The 22,190-nt window shown below is 41.2% G+C and overlaps 1 protein-coding gene across 6 annotated transcripts in view; it reads right to left on the reverse strand.

Moving 5' to 3' along the window:
- The window catches only part of NUMB (NUMB endocytic adaptor protein), a 160,196-nt gene that overhangs the window by 17,570 nt on the left and 120,436 nt on the right, over positions 1–22,190 (reverse strand). For 4 of the 6 annotated variants that reach the window (XM_077818773.1, XM_077818769.1, XM_077818770.1 and 1 more), the window contains 2 exons: positions 16,834–16,908; positions 10,339–10,371 (listed from right to left, as the gene is read on the reverse strand). In XM_077818773.1, coding sequence (XP_077674899.1) covers positions 10,339–10,371; positions 16,834–16,908 — 108 coding nt within the window. The remainder of the gene's footprint in view (positions 1–10,338; positions 10,372–16,833; positions 16,909–22,190) is intronic. The other 2 variants (XM_077818774.1, XM_077818772.1) reach the window with 1 other exon arrangement.

Here is a 22,190-nt window from a genome sequence, read left to right on the forward strand (position 1 = left end):
AGAGACCCCAGTGTATTACATCAAGTATAATCAACAAAGCGTGAGTGAGCAAAAGCCAAAAGTTATAGGCACTGAAAGTACTAGACACACAAATTAACAAGATATGCTGGACCAAAAGTCTCAACCTATGTTATTAGGTAACTCCATCTTGATCTCCACCAAGGATATATGCAGAGACTATAGCAGCCTCTCAACGCCACACAGGTAGCTTTTGGATTATATCAATGCTGTTAAAGTGCAGGCCCCTGACCAGTGGGTTACATCAATGCCTAAAAATGGACATCAGTAGTAGAAGAAAGCAGCAGACTGAAGTCAAGTTCTTTTCTAAAGAATAGTGTTTCTCATGGCAGTTAAGGTGTTAAAATTAAGAGGCAATATGGAATTACTGAGTCACATGTCTATATGCAAGTTTTGTGACATTAAAAGCTTTAAAACAGCAAAGTAAAACAATCCTGACCACTATGCATCTAGCTGACTCAGATACTGCAAAATAAAAGATTTCATTTTTAAATACAAGTTTCCAGCCAGTTAGATTAAGACAGATTTCTGAATGTCAGCCAGTTAGCACTGCCTTAGACTAGAACAATAGCTCAGGCTACATCCAACACTTGGAGCTGGTGGTGTAACACTCAAAGGAGCTCTCATTGAGCTAGCACACTACAAATAGTAGTGTAGCCACCGCACCAGAGGCAGAGGTGAGCAGCAGCATGGACTAGCCACTCTGAATACAAACCCATCTGGACCCCACAGATTTGTTCGTAGAGTGGCTAGCCCATGCTTCTGCTCACAACTGCCTGTGGTGCTGTGGCTACACTATTTTTAGCATGCTAGCTTGATGAGAGTTAGTGTATGTCTGTGTGAGCCAAGAATCACACTCCTAGCTCCAAGTGTAGATGTAGTTTAAGGGTATATCTACACTGTAATTAGACATGTGGATTGCCTGTGCCAGCTGTCTCGGGCTCACAGGGCAAGGGCTAAGGGGCTGTTTAATTGCAGTACAGATGTTTGGGCTTTGGCTGCCAGGATCCTTCCACCTCAAAGGGTCCTAGAGCCCAGGCTCCAGCCCAAGCCCAAACATCTATATTGCAATTAAACACTTGCAGCTGACCTATCCAACTGGCTTGGGAAGGGGCTGTTTAATTGCAGTGTAGACAAACCTTAAGAGGTACGAGCTGCTTCCATTCATTTTGTTGCTGTGTCAACTCAAGTCTGAACCCTATACAAAAATACACAGATACATTTATAATTTCTATGCATATATACAGAGACATAAGAATGGCCATACTGGGTCAGACCAAAGGTCCATCTAGCCCAGCATCCTGTCTTCCGATAGTGGCCAGTGCCAGGTGTCCCAGAGGTAATGAAGAGAATAGTTAATCATCAACTGATCCGTCCCGTCGCCCATTCCCAGCTTTTGGCAAACATAGGCATATGCCCCTGACATATGCATGCCTACACTTTACACATAAATACACACGTGGCAGTGGAATACATGTGCTGACCATTTCACCTGAGCTTACTCATCACAACTCCACCACAGACAAGTTTTATTTTAAAAAAATTACACCCTTCCACCTATAAAGGCAGGACATTAATTTATGTGTTGCACAGCGCTCAGAAAATGAAGCTTTAGGAACTTTTAATGACCTTAAAATAGAATTTTCATACTTCATTTTATGATTTTAAGGTGTACTACCTTGGAACCTTTCAAAGTTAGCCACAAGTAATATCCCCCATTAGAAGCACAAGTCCTGGCAGTTGAAAGATAGATCTATTCATATGTCACTGGTCCAGGTTTGATTTCTTATCACAGCAGGCAAGTGTTTTGCTTAGTTTTTTAAAAAAACTTGTGGTAGTTTTAAGCTCCTAGAAGATTTGGAATACCTAATTAGTCTCAGTGGAAGCTGATCAGTAGGGAACATACAGATGAAGTACCAAAGGTGCATGTTAAACACAATTTATTACAGATATTCCTGGTAAAAGCTACACTTTGTTATATGAAAAATAGATTTTTCCCCTAGATTTGCATGATGACTTCCAATGTCATAATTTAAGCCGTTAACGTACCAATTTCTTAAATTCCACTAGTGGTTAGTATAACTGTTTTTAAATGCTGATTGAAAGCTTAACTGACTAAAAGGAACCAAATCTTTTTCTTTTTGGAAATTGTAATACAACGAAGAGCAAGATGAGAAAACCGTAGCAAAATACTGCCTATCAGAAAAAGGAGTTGCTGAGTCTTATGAGTTCAAGTATTTAGTAAGTTCTCTTTCCTGAAAGTGTGTGCAAGATATTGCTCTTTACGAGTTGCTGTGTGCAATTTATGTTCCTGTACGCAATCACATCTCTACTTTTGTATTTATAGCATGACATTGGATAGGAATGCCAATATATAGTAAAGAGAAAGACATCTCATTTAATGTGATAACTTTGTGGTTTCTTCCTTCACCATTAAGAAAGAAATATTTGTAATTCTAAGCTGTAAACAGCACAAACCTCCACTCAAAACATTGTAGGCTGTTTTAGGCAGAGTCTTTTCTAAACATTGCTTTTACAACAGAGCAATCTAATTACATCTGTCCTATATGACAGATCTCTCACATATGATATGTGGGCCTTGAGTCAAAGACTCTCACTTCATTATTTATACCCATTACAGCAGAATATGTGTTTCCCAGATTACAGGAAGAAATATGGATGGAGATGTAGCTCTTTCTGTAAGTGGCATGTACTGTAAAAGACTGTTACTTACCTCTATTGTAACTGTTCTTCGAGACATGATACAGAAGTGTATTCTTTGCAGGTGTGTGTGTGCCCAGCAGCCAGAGAATCAGGTCTAGCAGAACCCGTATGGTTGTACTCATGGCTGAAGCTCCTCCCCAGCTATCTGCAGGGGCACCGCCCCAGCCTCACTATGTTCCTTCACACCAAAGGTCAAGCGCATAGACTGATGCAGAAGGGACAGACGGAGGATTGTGGAATACCCTTCTGTATCACATCTCAAACAACAGTTACAATACAGGCAAGTAACTTTTTTCTTCTCTGAGCAGATGCAGCCACCTATTCCATGTAGGTGACATAAGCAGTACTCACAGGAGGTGGGGCTTGGAGTCTATCTAAACAAGGATTGCAGAACTGCCTTTCCAAAGTTTGTGTCTGCTCCGGATGCTGCGGTAGTGGCACAATGGTTCATAAACATACATACAGCTGACCAAATGGCAGCCCTGCAGACGTCCAATATTAAAACAGAACTTAAGAATGCCATCAACATAGCCTGAGCTCTCGCAGAATGAGGTTGCACCTTTTGTGGGTGTGTAGCAGACCTATTTTGTAAGCTGTCTTGATAGAGGAAGTTATCCACCTAGAAATCATCTGCAAAGAGACTCCTTGTCCCTTCATTCAGTCTGCATACAACACAGACATGGAGAATCATGAAGAGGTTTAGTCCTGTCCAGGTAAAAGGCTAGGCATTGCCTGACATCCAGCATGTGAAGATGCTGCTCTCCCGGGTTGAATGTGGCTGAGGAAAGAACATAGGTAAGCACACCACTTGGTTAAGATGAATTGAGAAACCACTTTAGATAAAATCTTAGTGTGTGACCACAAGATCACTATGTCTTTGGAGAGCTGCGTGTAAGGAGGCTCTGCCATCAAAGCCTACTACTCTCACAATCTCCTTGCAGATGTTATTGCTACCAGAAATGCAATATTTTGGCATACGGAGAGGAAAAAAAAGATGCTCGAGGCTTGAATGGCGGTCCCATCAGAGCCACTAAGACTGTATTAAGGGTCCACAAAGGAACTTCTCTCACTGGTGGGTGGAGATGAGGGACTCCTTTCAAGAACCTTGTTACCAACTGCCCCTGGAAACACCAGAATCGCTGCCAGATGTGCCCTCAACAAACTAAGTACAACTGATGACATAAGTATTTCAAGATGCCCTGGATACCTGTCAGCTTTGGTTGAACTCCACAGGTCAATGACCATATCGAAAAATGCTTCCATTTGACCAAATAGGCCATTCTGGTAGAGGCTTCCGACTATGAATAGGACCTGTCAAATAGCCTCTAAACATTGATCTTCCTCCTCATTTAACCACTGAGCAGCCATGCAGTGAGATGCAGAGATCAGGCTGTGGGATGCAAAATCTGACTGATGCTGAGTCAGGAGCTTGGGATGAAGAGGAAGGGATGTGGGAAGCCAAACCAATAATGCGAGAAGGATGGAAAACTAAAATGTTGCCTCAGACATGCCGGAGCAATGAGGATGAGCTGGGTATGGTCCAATTTCTGTTTGAGGATGACTGATCAGAATCAGAGGGAAAGCCTATAGGAGTGCCAATTCCCAACTGAGTGAAAAGCATCAGTCAGGAAGTCCAAACTGAACATCGCTTCTAGAGAGCAAAACAGATGGCATTTGTTGTCTCTCGTGGCAAATAGGTCAACTGGAATGCCCCAAACTGGAAAGATGGACTTCAGAACACCGGGCTTCTGAGACCCCCTCAAAACTCAGGGGAAAACACTTGCTAAGTCAATCCGCAAATTACTCTACCTGAGGTAAAGAATCAATCGGCTACCAAAGTAATGTTCTTCCCGATGCAAAACTGCCAGAGCAAGATCATCTCCTGACACAGAACACTTGTGTGCTCCTCCTTTGTCTGTTCACGTAATACATCGTGGTGGTATTGTCAGTGAGTATGTGAACCACTGAGCCCTTGGTGTGATCTTGGAAAGTGTGACAGGCACTGTAGATGGTCTGAAGCTCCAGGACATTGATATGCAGTGAAGCTTCCTGTTCTGACCACAGGCTCTGAATTTTCAGTGACCCCAGATGTGCTCCTCAGCTTCTTAAAGAGGTGTCATTGACAATAATCCTAGTCGGTGGGGACCAAGCAAGAGGAATGCCCTGGCATACACTGCCCTGAATCTCCATCACCATAAGGTGCCCCGGACTGGTAGAGGAAGTTGGACCAGTCTGTCCAAGGGATGATGGGTCGGATGATTGACTGACTTCAGCTGCATCTGGAGGGGGCAAAGATGCAATCTGGCAAAATGGAGCATTTGTGTGTATAGTCATGTGACCCAGCAGCTCCAGGCACACTCGAACTGTAGTAGAGGGCTGAGCTCCAGACAAAGGCGACGAATCATCTGAAAATGTCTCAGACTACTAGAATCTATTAAGGCCCCAAGGAACTAGATTTTTTGAATAGTGATCAATGCTGACTTCCTGTTTAGGGTGAGGCCCAAGCAATCGAGTAAGTATACTGAGATGTGCATGTAAGAAAGGACATTTTTCCTGGACTTGCCTCTCAGTAACCAATCCTCCATATATGGAGAATATGAATTTCCTTTTTCCTGAGGTTCACAGTCACCACAACCATACATTGCGTAAAGATTCAGGGAACTGAGTTTGGTGTATTGATAGTGCTGGTTCGACACAACAAACCATAGGAATCTCCTGTGGTTCGGGAAAATCACTACGTGGAAATAAGTATCTTGACGGTCCAGGGCAGCAAGCCAGTCATTGTGATTTAATGTGAGGGCAGTTGTTAGGGTGACCATCCAGAACCTCACATAACTGATATATTTGTTAATTTTGCAGGTCTCGCCCCTCCCTTGGGCTTGGGAACTAGAAAGTACCAGGAATAAAACCCCCAACCCTGTTGCTGCGGAGGAACTTATGCCAGAGCTCCCAAATCTAGCAGAGACTGAACCTATTCAAGGAACAGTGTCTCACGAAAGAGGTTGCTGAAAAGGGACGGGAAGGAAGGTGGGGAGAAAGGATGGAAAGGAACTAGATAGCATAAGCAATATCAGATCGAGTTAGGACCCAGCTGTCCGTGGTAATCAAGTCCCAAACATCGTAAAAACAAGCCATCTTGTCCCCAAACAGAGAGGACAGGAATGTAAAAATCATGACTGGATCGCTGCCCTGGATACACAAGACAAAACTGGCACTTAGTAGATGCCAAAGGATGGGGACGGGGACAGGGACAAGTTGACTGGCTGAAACCAGAACCAAAAGGCATTTGCCTCCAGGACATAAGACCCTTTCCAGGGTAGTCCTGCTGCCTTGTGGAAAAAGACTGCCTAATGAAGTGCAGTGAGTGGTGCTGCTGCTGACTGCCATAATATTGCCTCTGCATCATCAGAGTATACCAGGGGTCACAGTAGACCACAAGCTAAATATGAGTGAATAGTGTAACACTGTTACAAAAAAAAGCAAACATTCTACGATATATTAGCAGGAGTGTTGTAAGCAAGCCACGAGAAGTAATTCTTCCACTCTGCTCCATGTTGATTAGGCCTCAACTGGAGTATTGTGTCCAGTTCCATTTCAGGAAAGATGTGGATACGTTGGAGAAAGTCCAGAGAAGAGCAACAAAAATTATTGAAAGTCTAGAAAACCTGACCTACGAGGAAAGATTAAAAAAATTAGGTTTGTTTAGTCTAGAGAAGAGAAGACAGAGGGTACATGATTAACAGTCTTTGAGTACTTAAAACGGGGGTGGGCAAACTTTTTGGCCCAAGGGCCACATCTGGGAATAGAAATTGTATGGTGGGCCATGAATGTTCACAAAATTTGGGTTGGGGTGTTGGAGGGGGTGAGGCCAGAAATGAGGAGTTTGGGGTGCGGGTGGAGGCTCCGGGCTCAGGAGGGGGAATGGGGTGTGGGGACAGCTCTGTCTGGGGATGAGGAGTTTGGGGTATAGGAGGGTGCTCTGGGCTGGGACTGAGAGGTTTGAGGGTGGGAGGGGGATCAGGGCTAGAGCAGGGGGTTGGGGTGTGGGAAAGGATGCGGGAAGGGGTCCAGGCTCTCGGGTGGGGCTGGGGATGATGGGTTTGGGGTGCAGGAGGGTGCTCCAGGCTGGGATTGAGGGGTTCGGAGGGCAGGAGAAGGATCAGGGCTGGGGCAGGGGTTGGGGCTTAGGGAGAGGCTCAGGGGTGCAGGCTCTGGGCGGCGCTTACCTCAAGCAGCTCCCGGAAGCAGCAGCATGTCCCTTCTCCAGCTCCTATGTGGAGGCATGGCCAGGCAGTTCTGCACATGGCCCCATCCACAGGCACTGCCCCTGTAACTCCCATTGGAGCGGGGGGTCATTGGAGCCGTGTAGGAGTCGGAGGGGGCCATGACGCTGCTTCTGGGAGCCGTATGGAGCAGCCTCCGACCCTGCGCCCTGGCTGGAGAGGGGCCATGCAGCTGCTTCCAGGAGCCACACAGAGCAGCCCCTGACCCTGTGCCCTGGCTGGAGTGACAGAGAAGGGCAAGCCCCAGACCTTGCTCCCCAGTGAGAGCTCAAGGGCCAACTTAAAATGGCTGGTGGGCCGGATTCGGCCTGCGGACTGTAGTTTGTCCATCCCTGACTTAAAAGGTTGTTATAAAGAGGAGGGAGAAAAATTGTTCTCGTTAACCTCTGAGCATAGGACAAGAAGCAATGGGCTTAAATAGCAGCAAGGGCAGTTTAGGTTGGATATTAGGAAAAAATTCCAAACTATCAGGGTGATTAAGCACCGGAATAAATTTCCTACAATGATGTGGAATTTCCATCATTGTAGATTTTTAAAAGCATGTTAAACACACACACCTGTCAGGGACGAGGACTAGATAATACTTAATCCTGCCATGAGTGCTGGGGGACTCAAGTAGATGACCTCTTGAGGTCACTTCCAGTCCTACAATTCTATGATTCTACGATCTCTAAAGAACGCAGTGAGACTCGCGGGGCAAGCAGACAGACAACAGTACTCTTGCAACAAGGTATTAGCACAGCTAGTACTACATATTTAGCACCCACCCCTGATGCTGGGGAAGGCATTGGTACACAGGTCAGCAGCAGTACAGAAGCAGAAGGCGGGATTTCCTATGGACATAACGTCGGTGCTGAGGAGTGTACCAGTGCCAACGAGGTCCTTTGTGCTGGGCCTGGCTCTGGCCTCAATTCTATAGGCCGCAGATTTGACGGACCCTGTGTCTCTATGACATGACCAGATGGTGTCGACGACATGGTGGAGGCTGTGGCCTCAAAAAAGTGCTGGACGAGTGTAGAGTCTGGAACAGACAGGCAGAGTAAATCTGTAGCCACCTGATATGCCACCGGCATGGAGACAGTCAGTGTCGGTGTTGATGTCGTCAGTACCAGACTCAACGGACACCCTAAAGCCGGAATTGGAATCAACTGTACAGGTTCTCGGTGGTCTCAGCCTGGTACCAAGGAGTATCTGATGGACTTCCTCAAACCTGTGTGCTGAAAGTGGTATGGTGCTAGTCTGTACCCTTTTCAGAAGAGGAGGAGACTCCAAAAGCCCTGAGATGGTCCTGATTAGTTTTATGGGACTTCTTCCTCAGCACCCACAGAGGGTGAATGGCTCCTCCATCTCTTGGGGGAGACTCCAGCACTGGAAAGCAGAGTGCCTCAACCACAGAGTCCAAAGGTGACCACCAATCAGATGTGGCCCTCAGGCCTTACAGCCTGCTTGAGAAAGTACTACTGCATGCTTAAGTCTCTGGCCACCTGAGTTCTTTTGGAAAACAAATTGCAAATGGAGCACCACTCCTTAGCGTGTCTCTCGCTTAAACCCTGCAAGTAACTTGTATAGGGATTGCTATTCAGAATCCCGCTCCCCTCCGACAGGCAGTGTTGAACACTGGTGAGTGCATCACGCAGGGCAATAAGTATCCTAACTCATTAACTTCACTAACACTATCCATAGTATTACTGACTATATACATGGAGAAAAAAAAAACTCAGAAAATTGGGAGGTAGAAAACATGAGGTGACTACCACACAGAGCTCTGACTCCAGCCATGGGTGGTGAGAAGGAACTGGGGGTGGGGAGCGGCTGGGGCAGCACAGCCTCATAGCTATGGGAGTGGCTACAGCTACAAGGCACAATTGCCACCCCTACAGGTACTGCTGGGCAAGATTGTCTGGCTCTAGTGCATTGGAATACGTGGCTGCATCTACTCAAAGAACTTTAGTTTTCTCCAAAGGTCTACTGAAATTAATTCTGCTTTTACTCCCCAAGCAAGGTGGAAGAAACTTCTGATCAGAGAATCTGCCATAAAAGCTTTTCCTCTTTAAGCAGTAAATAAAAACATTTTAAAATTCAAACCACTAACAAGTGTTTAAGCTAAGCTTACATTTTACAAGACATCTGAAAATCAAATCCTCTTATTTGTCCTGTATAAATTAAAGCAAAGTTAAAACCTTTTAAAATGGTTTAACATAGCTGCTGTTCCCCCATGTACAAGGAAGGCACAGATTACTGACGTACTAAAGGAATGCAATTTGATTTGTTAGAGGATTACAATCTCTGCCCTATAAGAATGTGTGCCCACGCAAAATAACTTTTGGTACACTACACCAACATGGAGAGTTTATGTTTATATATATATATATAATATATATACACATATATATATATATATATATATATATATATATATACACACACACACACACACAGCCAGTCTCCTCCACATAAGAGGTTGCTTTCCTGAGTAATACTGCACTGAAACGAAACATTGCAGATAGCAGGTTTCTGAGTCCCAAAGTGTTATACATCAGGGGGGTCTCAAACGGGGGGGTCAGGACCCCTCAGCGGGTTGCAAGGTTACTACATGGGGGTCATGAGCTGTCAGCCTCCACTCCAACCCTGCTTTGCCTCCAGCATTTATAATGGTATTAAATATATATTTTAAAAAGTATTTTTAATTAATAAGGGGGGTTGTACTCAGAGGCTTGCTATGTGAAAGGGGTTACCAGTAAAAAAAGTTTGAGAACCACTATCTTAACTTCAGTAAGAAAAAGAAACAAAACCTAAGTTTTTGCCCCATCCTCACATGGCCTTAAATTAATTTGGTTCTCAGGAAAGGGAAGCGTATTATAGCACTGTGCCTACAAGTATATTCTCCCTACACTATCAAAAACGGCAGTTCAGGGCAGAATATGGTCAAGTTTGCAATGATTTCAGGATGTGGACAAAACTTCTAATACATCAGTCTGGCTTCCATATGATCTAGTCCAAATCTGAGCTCAGGAGACCAGAGGGGAAGTGTTAACAGCATTACCAATCTAGTGCTGTGGTTTTGTCAGAGAGACCAAACCATTTAAAAACTGGAATTTTGCATACAAATCAGCCGGATTGTCATTAGATGGTTATTTTGAGCTGCCTTTTACCCAGATTCTTTTCTTGACAAGTGTCATTCCAGGTAATCTCAGTCAGGAGGAGACATTCTGAAATGGATTGCTGTGGCTTCTATAACACTCTGATCTAAAACAGTGCTATACCAGGGATGTAACTCCTTATAGTGCAAGCACAAATGAGGCATTAAACTTACTTTTCCAAAGAAGCCTTTGAAGAACTTCCTTTCCTGGAGGAACAGGGGGGACAAGTCGAGTGCTATTACTGTAGGTAGCTAAAGTGTCCCAGAGTTTCAAACCAACAAGCACATACAAGAGTTGGGAAATGGAGGGAAAGTAAGGGGAGTTTAGAGTTATCCATAGAGGATGCGATAGGCAAATGTGAAAAATCCCATGAAAATGCAGATAAACAGGTTTTACACAGAGTGCTAATAAGATCACAAGCTACAGCCCCAAAACTGGTGAAAAGGGGGAAATGAGAACTGAATTTAACCGGAGACCCAATTCCATGCAAAGTGGTTATTTTGTCTGCAGCAGTCTCCCTGTTTAGTCCTCTTTAGTACGGTTATAAATCAAACTTGGCAGCAGGTGTGGAGATTAAACAATCCAGATTCTGTAGTTTAAGACCACTGAGAAATGTAAATTTTTAATTTTTATCACAGCTAAGAGTTTGCTTCACACTAAAATGAGGATTCCGAAGATGAATGTTTGCAAACTGGAGAAACATCTAAAATTGCCTGAATAGCACAAAGTTAAATACAGAGAGAGACACTTTTGGGACCCCATTTCCACTATAAACCAGTTTTTGGAATTTAGAACTCAGCCATAAAAAACATGCTCTGGACTCAAAGTTTTGCGGGTCTGCTTCTGCGTGCTCCCTCAATTTCCTCTGAAAGCCAAGAAATTTTTGCTGTTTTTGAAGGTTGTTTTTTGTTTTAATTGTAGATGGCCAAGAAGTTCACTTGTTTCAGAAGCTTGTTTTTTAAATTGAAGCTGTTAAAGCTAAACAAAGAATTAAGCTTGGTAAGTACTCTATAATATGGATCATTTTTGGTGCCCACCCTTCTCTCGCACTTCTTTATGTCCTGGGGGTCCTATACCCCCTACCAGGAATCTTGAAGAGCCTCTTTATCTGCGCTTTAATTGTCCCACTTTCAAGAGGAGTTTCCTCACAACACTTATTTTGAAGCCTTTCAATGTTACCTCTTTACACAAAAGAGGCACAATGAATTCGTAGTGTACTTCCCAGATCCTCAGGATGAACAAGGCACCTCTGAAGTATATCCAACAGAAGTCAGCTCACAGAGGGAAGGTGGTTCAGTGAAATAATTGAACTCCAGTGCTCTGCATAGCTTCACACCATGGGCTTGATTTTGGTGGTGGGGTGTTAAACAAAAATGGACAAGTTAATTGGGTAAGATGTGCAAATTTCAAGTGTAATTTGCCAAGCCATTTCATTCATTCATTCATATTTTACTGGCTTCTCCTTTGGTGTCAAAGTCTAACAAGAGACTAACACTCAGATACATCTGAGGTAGGTACAGTCTTCTTGAGCTGGAACCCAAACACTTGCTCACTCATACCCCATGTCTATATGCACGTCCATTCAATAATTAAATGGCTGGCTCCTAAAGAGCACGATGCTGCCTTTGCTATCCCTCCAAATTATTTGCAGAGGTGGCACACTGTGCCACAAGGTCATAGAATTATTCAAATTCGAGGTGAAAGATCTGTTAGATAATTCAGTTCATCTCTCTGCCAACAAAAGATTGTGAGCCGTCCTGTAGGAAACAATCTAATGGCATAGCAGTAACCAGCAGAGGATACCTCTACCCACAGCAGGGAAAAATCTCATCTCATTCCCCACTGCAGTTTAAGACACCATCTATACCAATGTTCCAATAGTTAAGCCTTTTTATACTAAAGATCTGCATGTTTATACATATCCTGAGATTCAAACTGATTGTTAAAACACAAAATTCTATATTTAGACAAAGCTAAGGTTGCAACACCACTAAAGCCAGGAAACTCAAAACTGAGAAGGGAGCATCAATCTTAACCTTGCATCTTCTGACTCCCCGCTGACCCGCCCCCATTCTCAGCCTGTAATTCTTTTCAGATGTAATTTAATGCTTACTACACATTTTACTATTTAAATGTACATAAATTCTTTAAACTTGGAGATGTTCTTACATAAGCTTTATATCAGCAAAGAGGCTCCAAAGAAAGATTTTTTTAAAAGCAAAACCTCTATTTGGATGGGACATACTGAATATTAGTAGGGGAACTAATGAATTAATCACACTGTGGTGTACCTAGTGAGAAGGGGCTGGATGCTGCTGCCAAGTTGAGTAAAATCTATTGTATTAAACTAAGTAACAGCTTTTAAAAGATGTAGCAAAAGCTAAACAGATTCACCAGAAGCGACCTCATTTTTACAGGGATAGTTAATCATTAATTTTGCTCTCAGCAAAGCACTTGTTAAACATGAAATTTTTTTCTTTAAAACACCCCAGGAAAAAAAGTTAATGGAAAGACAACATGCAAAATGTTTTTTAAACAGCACTAAGAGTTAATAGTTTAGAGATAACTAATGTATGTTTTAAAAACAATTAAATTAAGTTTCTTTTACCTGCTAAAACAAGAACACATATTAAAAGAAATGCATCATTTTTTAAAAAAAATGACAAGTTAGAAACTGGTAGTACACACTAAAACAACTTAAAGCCAAAACAGATATGACACGAGACAAGAAAGTACAGTCTTGTCTTTGTACTGTCTGCTTGCACAGGAGTCGCATACAACAGAGACCTGTAAGTTTAACTCCTGCATGAAGTTAGATTTTTTCAATTTGCACTATGCTTTTCTTTGACAGTAATGTGGTTTGAAAAAATTGTGTGTATTATATATAGTGTCTAAGTATCACAACATTAATATATGTGCAATTTAAATCCAACTGGTAATCCAGCCAACCAATAGAAAAGTGCAAGCCCCATTGTTCACAAGAAAATTAATAAAATGACAAATGGACATAGACCCCTTAACTACAAACAAGATTGCTGTGCCACTGCATCTAAATAGGACAAGGGGCTTCAAAAGCAATGACATTCTCATGTACACTAAGTGTCTATTCTACCAGGGAGGCATTTTAAGTAAAATTATCATCCTGCCTCTATTAACTTGCAGCAATAGAATATGCTACAGTTACAGAAATTTCTTTGACAAATCTACACAGTGCTCACTTTGAATATTTTTCTTCAAATTTATTTTTCTAAACTTCCAACATCAAAACATGAAAGAATGTTTATTTAAGTACCACTCAATCTTAGCTGTATCTTTTTGCTTTTATGCAATCTTGCATTTATCTTTTTCTGGCTACAGTACATCTTGTTGACTACTCATGGGACGGAGATAGAAATTATAATCATATGTTTAGATGCAGTCTATTTCCTCATCCAAGTGCAGTTTTAAGCAACACTTCAGATTCATTCTCTGAGTGCAATCATTTCGTAGGCCATGACCTCACCCATGCAAGATTAATCCTGCTCTGTATTTATAAGGGGATCTTTGATTCTCTGACACTTTCCTCATGTATTCAAGTTTTGAAATGAAGGAATTATCACTTATCAGGGTTAGCAGGGTCTCACTATCCAGAGGCTTTCTATGGTTGAAGTGGCTCTTTGAAGCTATTCTACTGCAATGAAAAAAGCCAGACCTGTGAATTTTAGTTCTGCAAGATACACTGGTCAATATGCTACAATCAACTAAGAGGCGACAACAAAACCCTCTAAAAAATCAGGCGAAATGTGTTGGAGAAGTCAATTTGTACTTTTTTTTTTTTAGGAGGACATTGAGAAAAAGATTTAAAAATTATTTTCTCAATGAGATTCCTGTTTTACACTCTTCCTGAAGGATCCCATAAAATTTTGTTTGGGTTGATGAGTCAGGCCTAAGAAGTGGAAGACAATGCATAATGTATTTGCTAGATTCTGTTGATTGCAGTCCAGAAAACTGGAATTTGGAAAAATCCCACACTATTAAAACAAATATAGAAAGAAAAAATAAGCGTAACTATTGATGAGCTGCCAGACAAGAAAGCATTTTGACAACTCCAGACTACTATCACCTGTTCCCTCCTGCTTGTAACTAGGTATATCCTATGTCCATTCTTCCTATTGACTGGATTTTGAGAAAACACTACACTCGCTGCAAAAAAAGAGTCAGAGTTGCATAAAATCAGAACAGGCAACATAGATTTAAAGGCATGGTAACCATATCAGAAGTAAATCTTCTCAAGGTCAGACATTCCCTAAACAAAGTCAGAGGATTGTAGGCCAAAAACTGTTATATTTGGTTATAGGGCAGAAGAGAGCAGCTCAATTTACCAATCTAGGATGAAAGCAAGAATCCCTCTTAAGGATGAATTCCATTGTTGGATGTCAAAATGCTACTGCCGGAAATAAGCCATATATTTTAGTAATCTTGCACATGGCAGACACACACAAGAGCCTTAAAAAAAAGTAAAGAGCTTCAAATAATCTGATTCCTAAGACATTAGAGGGAAATATTCCAAAAATAAAGCCCAAATGACAGTGTCTTATATGCTAATAACAAACTCCACATGAACGTCAATTTCATGGAGTTCCACCATTTAAAAAATCCCTGCCAAAAGTAGACTCAATAGTCTTACAGTAGGTAATAGGTAGCATGGCTGAAAATTTTATGTCTGTTTCTCAGATTCCAAGCTGGCAGACAGGACTATGAAGACAGAAATTGGAATAGGCATGTGCTGTTGTCATACTTTCTGTATCAGACTCACAATAAATAATTCAAATACCTCCTTTAGATTCTTACAAGCAGAAAACCTATCCCCACCTTGAATGCTGAATTAAGTTTGGAAACTTGTCCACAATTTAAAATAATCAAGCTATTCAGGTAATTAAACTATTTACAAGGAATATATTTAGCTGTCCACAGGAAAAGTAGGTAAACCTTTAACTTTTATTCTCAATTTAAGTTTGGTATATGAATAGGTAGTTCAAGCAAGCTAACATCAGATACCTGCTCTTGTATGGATTCCAAAGAAACAGTACGCACTATGCTTTAAGAACTTTTAATGGGTACATATTTTACTACTTGTTAAGTTTAGTCATACTTAACTGGCTTTTGGGCTTCAGGTTTTTTTTAAAAACTACCAGAGCAGAACACTCCATTCTGCACACAATTCTCCCCCTGGGGAGAGGAAAAGTAAAAGAATAAGCTGCACAACAGATGTTAGCCATGTCACTTAATATACTAACAGAAGGAGCTTGGACACTACATCAATGAGGGAAGTAAAAGAACTTATATAGAACAGAATAGGACAAAAATGAATGCAGCTCAATAGTGTGGTCAGTCTATATTTGTGTTTTTAGCTACATAAACTAAATCTGATAAAGGACAAAGTGCCTCATTTACATTATTATCTGTAACCCTGTTAGGAAAATAGCAACCAATCACTGCTACACTGCATAAGAACGGATGGGGTGTAGCTTTAACATGTTGCTATAAATCGGCTGTGGCAGAAATGAAATAAAAGATTTAAGATGAAGTTTAATCAAAGCACTGAAGTCAGTTCAGAAACTTTATAGCATAACATGACGAGGAAAAGGAAAATCTATAACAATTCTTATGTGTGCTAGCAGAGAAGAAACTCAAGTGAGAAACCATGTGACACTCGCTAAAAATGAAGTCTGGCAGCAGATGCCTTAAATTTGCAAAGGTGCAGCAACACCACCTGCTTTAAGTAATTTTGCCGCACTACTGAACAGAAGCTCCACGAACTGCTTCACTGAAGAGCTCACATAGCCAAGATGTATAGGGGAAATGATAAAAGGGACTGGAGTTCTGTATCCTTCACAGTTAGGATTATTCCTGTGGTGAATTTTATTTTCCCTCCTAACCTTCAAGGTTTTTGGAGCCTGATTCCTTGATAAAAAATTGACTGACTGGACTTCATTAGTTTCGCAGGATTTTGTGGCAACAGCACTACAGGATATAGATGACACAATCTCCTAAAGTGAGTTGCAGTAGAAGAAAGCATTTGAACAAGTGCTGTTCACAGGAACAAATGTTTATCGAAGCCAAACTAAGAGCAGCCCACCATACTGACATCACAACCAGGTAATCTTTTAGGCCATTTTGAGCAGATCCAAGCTTGGCATGCATGAAGTAATGCTACTAGTCTATTTTGCATAGGAAAGAGGAGCCCAAATCAAGCAGTAGTGCTGTGTGTAATGAAGAGTGGAATAAGGCCCCTGTTTAAGGGGTGCAATAGTACTGGTAACTGGCAGACTCCAGAGGGAGAGGCCATTCTTCATATCTAACCAATACCAGTAAAATAACATCTCTTATGGACAACAATTCAGTATAGGTCACTGTTGTCTCTGTTTTTCTTTATCTAACCCTTCTTTGAAAATATCTACTAGCTACTACAACTAGGAAGAATAGACTTAACTCTCTCCCCTCTGACTCCCAGATTAACATGTGCCTCTATAATCACATGCAGTGGGTCTTGTAAGTGATCCAACTGTTTTTCTTACATAAGGTGAAAAGTGCACAACTTGAAACTGGAATGCTATTGCAGAATCAGCAACATCTTGGCATAACATTCACAGCACGAGCCAACATTTTGATGAAACAGATATACATACAGCTTTCAATCTCTTCACAGCATCTTCACAGACATGCATTCCTCTCGATTCATCCACTTCCACATGACCCAAGTACTGCAAAGAAAGAGAAAAAAAAGTTAGACTTCAAGGCAGCCCCTCTGAATACTTACATGCTTACAAAAAGCCACTCACCTCCAACCCATACCAATCTAGGTGAGATGGACACAAAATACCTGGTGAGTTGAGACTCAGATTTGCATTCCTACTGTACGGGGCACAGGAATTAGTGATCAGGTGCATAAGTGGCTTTCTGTGTCACTCGGGCCTATACTGAATTGCACTTTTAAAGATGACCCAGCACCAAGACGACAAACATTTACTAAGCTCAAATCATCTCAGAAAGGTTTCAGAGTAACAGCCATGTTAGACTGTATTTGCAAAAAGAAAAGGAGTACTTATGGCACCTTAGAGACTAACCAATTTGAGTATAAGCTTTCATGAGCTACAGCTCACTTCATCGGATGCATCCGGATGCTGTAGCTCACGAAAGCTTTGCTCAAATAAATTGGTTAGTCTCTAAGGTGCCACAAGTACTCCTTTTCTCATCTCAGAAAGACACTTTCACTATGGTAAAGAGCCCTACCCCTTATGTTCTTCCTACCACTGAGTAGGAAGACCTCGTACTGCCATTGCAACATAATTAAAATGTTCAGAGAAAGCCCCCAATATAAGATGAGGCCTAAGTTTACTTCAATAACCAAATCTAACAGTCTTAACCAGTAAAGAACGTGGGAATGCTGTATGATACTGTTAACACAGGTTACCATATCTTTCACTTCAGCAATCCATTCCCACCATTTAATATTTTATTGTAAGGTATCTTTAAAACTTTCAGTTGTATAATTTTTGCATAACACAAGATAGAAGTCAGCCATTGAGCTACACAGTCAGAAATAAAGGAGTTTACCATTTCACAGGGCATTAAGAAATGAAAGACAGAATACATTCAACTCAGAGGTCAACTTATATTTAAAAACTAAATACTTTAAAATTTGTTAAACTGGACATCAGAATTATTTTAATCTAGTACTACAAGCTCCACAAGATTTCACCTTGCCAAAATACCACGCTGTAGGTGTAGTGAAACTATTAAAGATTTAACTTTAGAGTGACCCTGTCAAGGTTCCTTCCCCACTCTGAACTCTAGAGTACAGATGTGGGGACCCACATGAAAGACCCCTTAAACTTATTCTTATCAGCTTAGGTTAAAAACTTCCCCAAGGTACAAACTTTGCCTTGTCCTTGAACAGTATGCTGCCACCACCAAGCATTTTAAACAAAAGAACAGGGAAAGAGACCACTTGGAGAGGTCTTCCCCCCAAAATATCCCCCCAAGCCCTACACACCCCTTTTCCTGGGGAAGCTTAAGAATAATATCCCAACCAATTGGTTACAAAATCCTCAAAGACCCAAACCCCTGGATCTTGGAACAATGGAAAAAATCAGTCAGGTTGTTAAAAGAAGGATTTTATTTTAAAAAAAGAAAGGTAAAAATCTCTGTAAAATCAGGATGGAAAATTCTTTACAGGGTATTCAAATTCAAAACACAGAGGATCCCCCTCTGGGCAAAACCTTACAGTTACAGAAAACAGGAATAAACCTCTCTCTTAACACAAGGAAAATTCACATAAAACAAAAGATAAATAATCCGCCTTGCCTGGCTTACCTATACTGGTTGCAATACTGGAGACTTGGATAAGGATGGGTTGAAGAAGATGGATTTCTGTCTGGCCTCTCTCAGACCAACCATGACCAACCATGTAAACAACCATGTAAACAAAACAAAAGCCTTCCCCCCCTCCTCCCGTCCAAAGATTTGAAAGTATCTTGTCCCCTTCTTGGTCCTTTGGGTCAGGTGCCAGCCAGATTAGCTGAGCTTCTTAACCCTTTACAGGTAACAGGAAGTTGCCTCTGGCCAGGAGGGATTTTATAGCACTGTATACAGAAAGGTGGTTACCCTTCCCTTTATATTTATGACCGACCCAAACAGCGTTGTCAACTCATGACATTTGGCGTTTTTAAAGCCCCAGCTCCTGAAGGCATCTGATTAGGCAGGAATCAGCTTTCATTAAAAAAAGTTATTAAATCTTATGGTTGAGGAGAATGTGGGAAAATGAATGAAAAAACACAACCCAAGACAAAGAATACATTTTTTAAAATCTAGTTTTTATGCCAATCCCATGCCCAACTCTAGATTTTTGATCACTGAGGCTTTGTCTACATTAGTAACTTGTTGATATAACTATGTTGCTCAGGGATGTGGAAAATCCATATCCCTAAGTGACATGTATCTGATGAAGTGAGCTGTAGCTCATGAAAGCTTATGCTCAAATAAATTTATTAGTCTCTAAGGTGCCACAAGTCCTCCTTTTCTTTTTGGAGTTATACCAACCTAACCCTTGGTACAGATGACACTATGTCAACATAAGTGCTTCTCCCATCGACACAGTTACTGCCTCTCAGAAGGGTGGATTACCTATGCCAACAGGAGGAGCTCTCTCATCAGGATAAGTAGCATCTTCACTGAGGCACTACAGCAGTGCAGCTGCAGCCTTTTAAGTGTAGACAATCCCTTACAGATGGCAATACTACAATTACGCTCCTCACTTGGCCTTTGTGGAAACTTATCAAAGAAGGGAGAAGTGCCCTGCATTCATAAAACTCCCTAACTAGAACAGGAAGTTTACTTAAATATGATTATATTTCTGTAAAAATGCATTCAAATAGCAATTACAATACATTTTTAGTAGTTATAAATGCATGCTTCCAGGCACAGTTTTATATTGCAGCTATATACAGACTGAGCTTCCAGCTCAATCATGACTTGTATGGCAATAGTAAAGATGCCTGAGCCCTTCTATGCTTTGCTTTCATGTTTTCTACCACTGGTGGAGCTGCAACAATGGGGAATTATGATCTGAATTTTGTAATTTGACTGACCAAACGGTGTTAAAAATAGGTTAGGGTGTAATCAATCTTTTTAAGCAAGATTAGAAACTACTTCAGTTCTACTTAGAAGGTAGCATAGCCAGGACCAAAAGTATGCCAACTTGGTATCAGAGTTGAGTTAGTAAAACCACATCACATATCCATGGATTTTGGCCAATATTTTATTTCCAAGGAAATGTCCAATCTGCACTTATGGATACAGGATAGTTCAAAGAATCTTGGAACTATTTGTGCATCTCATTTACACTAGTGTAGACAGAGTGTTTCCATCTGCATAGATCCAGCCAATTCAGTTCCTGTACTTGGCAACTTGCCCCTTGCTCAGAAAGAAGAGAAGTTGAGTAGGATAAACATTGCCTCATGTCCCACTCCAAAAAAGAGAGCCATTTTCCAAAACGTTGCCAAAGCTCTCCTTGAGAAGTCACATGGTGTGATTTTCACTAGGATTTTATTTAATACAGCTCTGTCGCTGCTGTTTTGAACATGAGTTTCAGCAGCAGTTTTCAATAGCACTTTCACATCAATGAATGGGACATTATTGCACATCAACTGCATCTGCCCACTCCAAAAGAGCACGATCCAGACTTCATTCGACATCAGTCAAAGAATTATTTAAAAAAAAAGAAATCGCACAGCTGTGCCTTCCCCCAAATGTACCGGGGAAGGGACAGAGAATGCACTTCTACACTTGAACTTTGAGATCCTTGGATGAAAGACAAAAAGTGTTATTTTCATCACATCATTTTGACAGAAGTCAAAAGATAGCAGCTATTGACTTCAGTGATGAATGCTACAAGTGAAATTTAAAAAAAGTATTTCTGCAGTCTTTGTTGTGCTCTACAGAACAAGATTTTTAAAAATTTGTCTTTTCTGCTGCAAAGAACTTTCAACAACATAGCCAACGTGTTATTGTCTTGTTAGCTCAGCCTTGAAGAAAATAGTTTCCAACTGAACAGTAGCAGCTGGTTCTCTCCTCATTCATCTTTAGAAACCTTATTTCCAACTCTTAAAATGTGGCATTCACCTCCAGCTCAGAGGAAAGGCCTACAACACCCATATTTAACCAAAGCTACAAACTACTTTACATATCACCTGATTTAAGCTATCATGCAATCATATGGCTTCAATTTTGCTTCCAGAAACTTGGAAGGTAAGTTTACAATTTCTAGCATTTAACAGAACTGAAGACTAGCGGGGGGAAAAATCAACTTTAGATCAGAAAAACAAAGTTAACATTTCAAATGTAAGATCAGACAGGAAGGTAAACAGAAATGGCTAAATACACCTACTAATGAAGCAACAATTATGGTTCTGCAGACCTGTATTTCACATTCTGATGAAAAACTGCTAATTAGGTTAAGACGGAGTACTCAAATAGGGGTCGGGACCCCTCAGGGGGTCATGAGATTATTACATGGGGCGTTGCAAGCACTCAGCCTCCACCCCAAATCCCGCTTTGCCTCCAGCATTTATAATGGTATTAAATATATAAAAGTGTTTTTATTTTATGGGGGGGGAAATAGCACTCAGAGGCTTCCTATGTGGAAGGGGTCACCAGTACAAAAGTTTGAGAACCATTGGGTTAAGACATGGTCTATTCCCTAAAATTTACAAAGGAAAGTTAATCTACAGATTTCAGCATTGTTGGGTGAATGGCAACAGAATTCACTGATATTGTTGGCACTGCAGCAGTATATTGTGTTAGAACCAACTAAATTCAGGGGACCACATAAGAGTCGGCAAAACTGGAAGAAGTCCAATTGTTCTCTGCACAATCTTTCACGGTCCCCAAAAATGACCATTCTGGGAAACACACAAAGGAGGGAGAAACATTTAGATTGTCAAGTTCTTTGGCAGGCAACTTGTTCTTCGTTACACAGCACAATAGGTCTGCATGGTATTTTACAGACATACAACAATGTTCCACTGAAATTAAAAACCTTCAAGAACTCAAAAACAGTGTGGGTGGCAAAAGCTTAATGTGCTTTTGTACAAAACAGGTACATGTCTTCTTCATACCAAAGTCTACACAGGGTGAAAGATTTTTTTGAAAGACAGTAGAGAAGCAGCAAATTCATTGGTGAAAGGCAGTCATTGTTACAAGGATCATGGCATCTCTAACCTCTCTGCAAAAAGCTGGATTTTTTCCAGCAGTATGCAAATAGTAAGAATACAGCATTGAACATATTTCCATTTGGCTTCCATGACAACCAAAACCAGGAATGAATGATACCACACTATCATCAACTTGCAGCCTTAAGATGCTCAATGCATTTCACCTTTTCACCAGGATTTCACCGACAATGCCTTTATACAAAGCTAAAATCCCCGTAGACAGAGCCCAGTTCAAATAGTATGTTGTGTATAATACAGGTTCCTAAGATGAT

The sequence above is a fragment of the Eretmochelys imbricata genome, chromosome 6, assembly GCF_965152235.1.
Source record: "Eretmochelys imbricata isolate rEreImb1 chromosome 6, rEreImb1.hap1, whole genome shotgun sequence".
NCBI lineage: Eukaryota > Metazoa > Chordata > Testudines > Cheloniidae > Eretmochelys > Eretmochelys imbricata.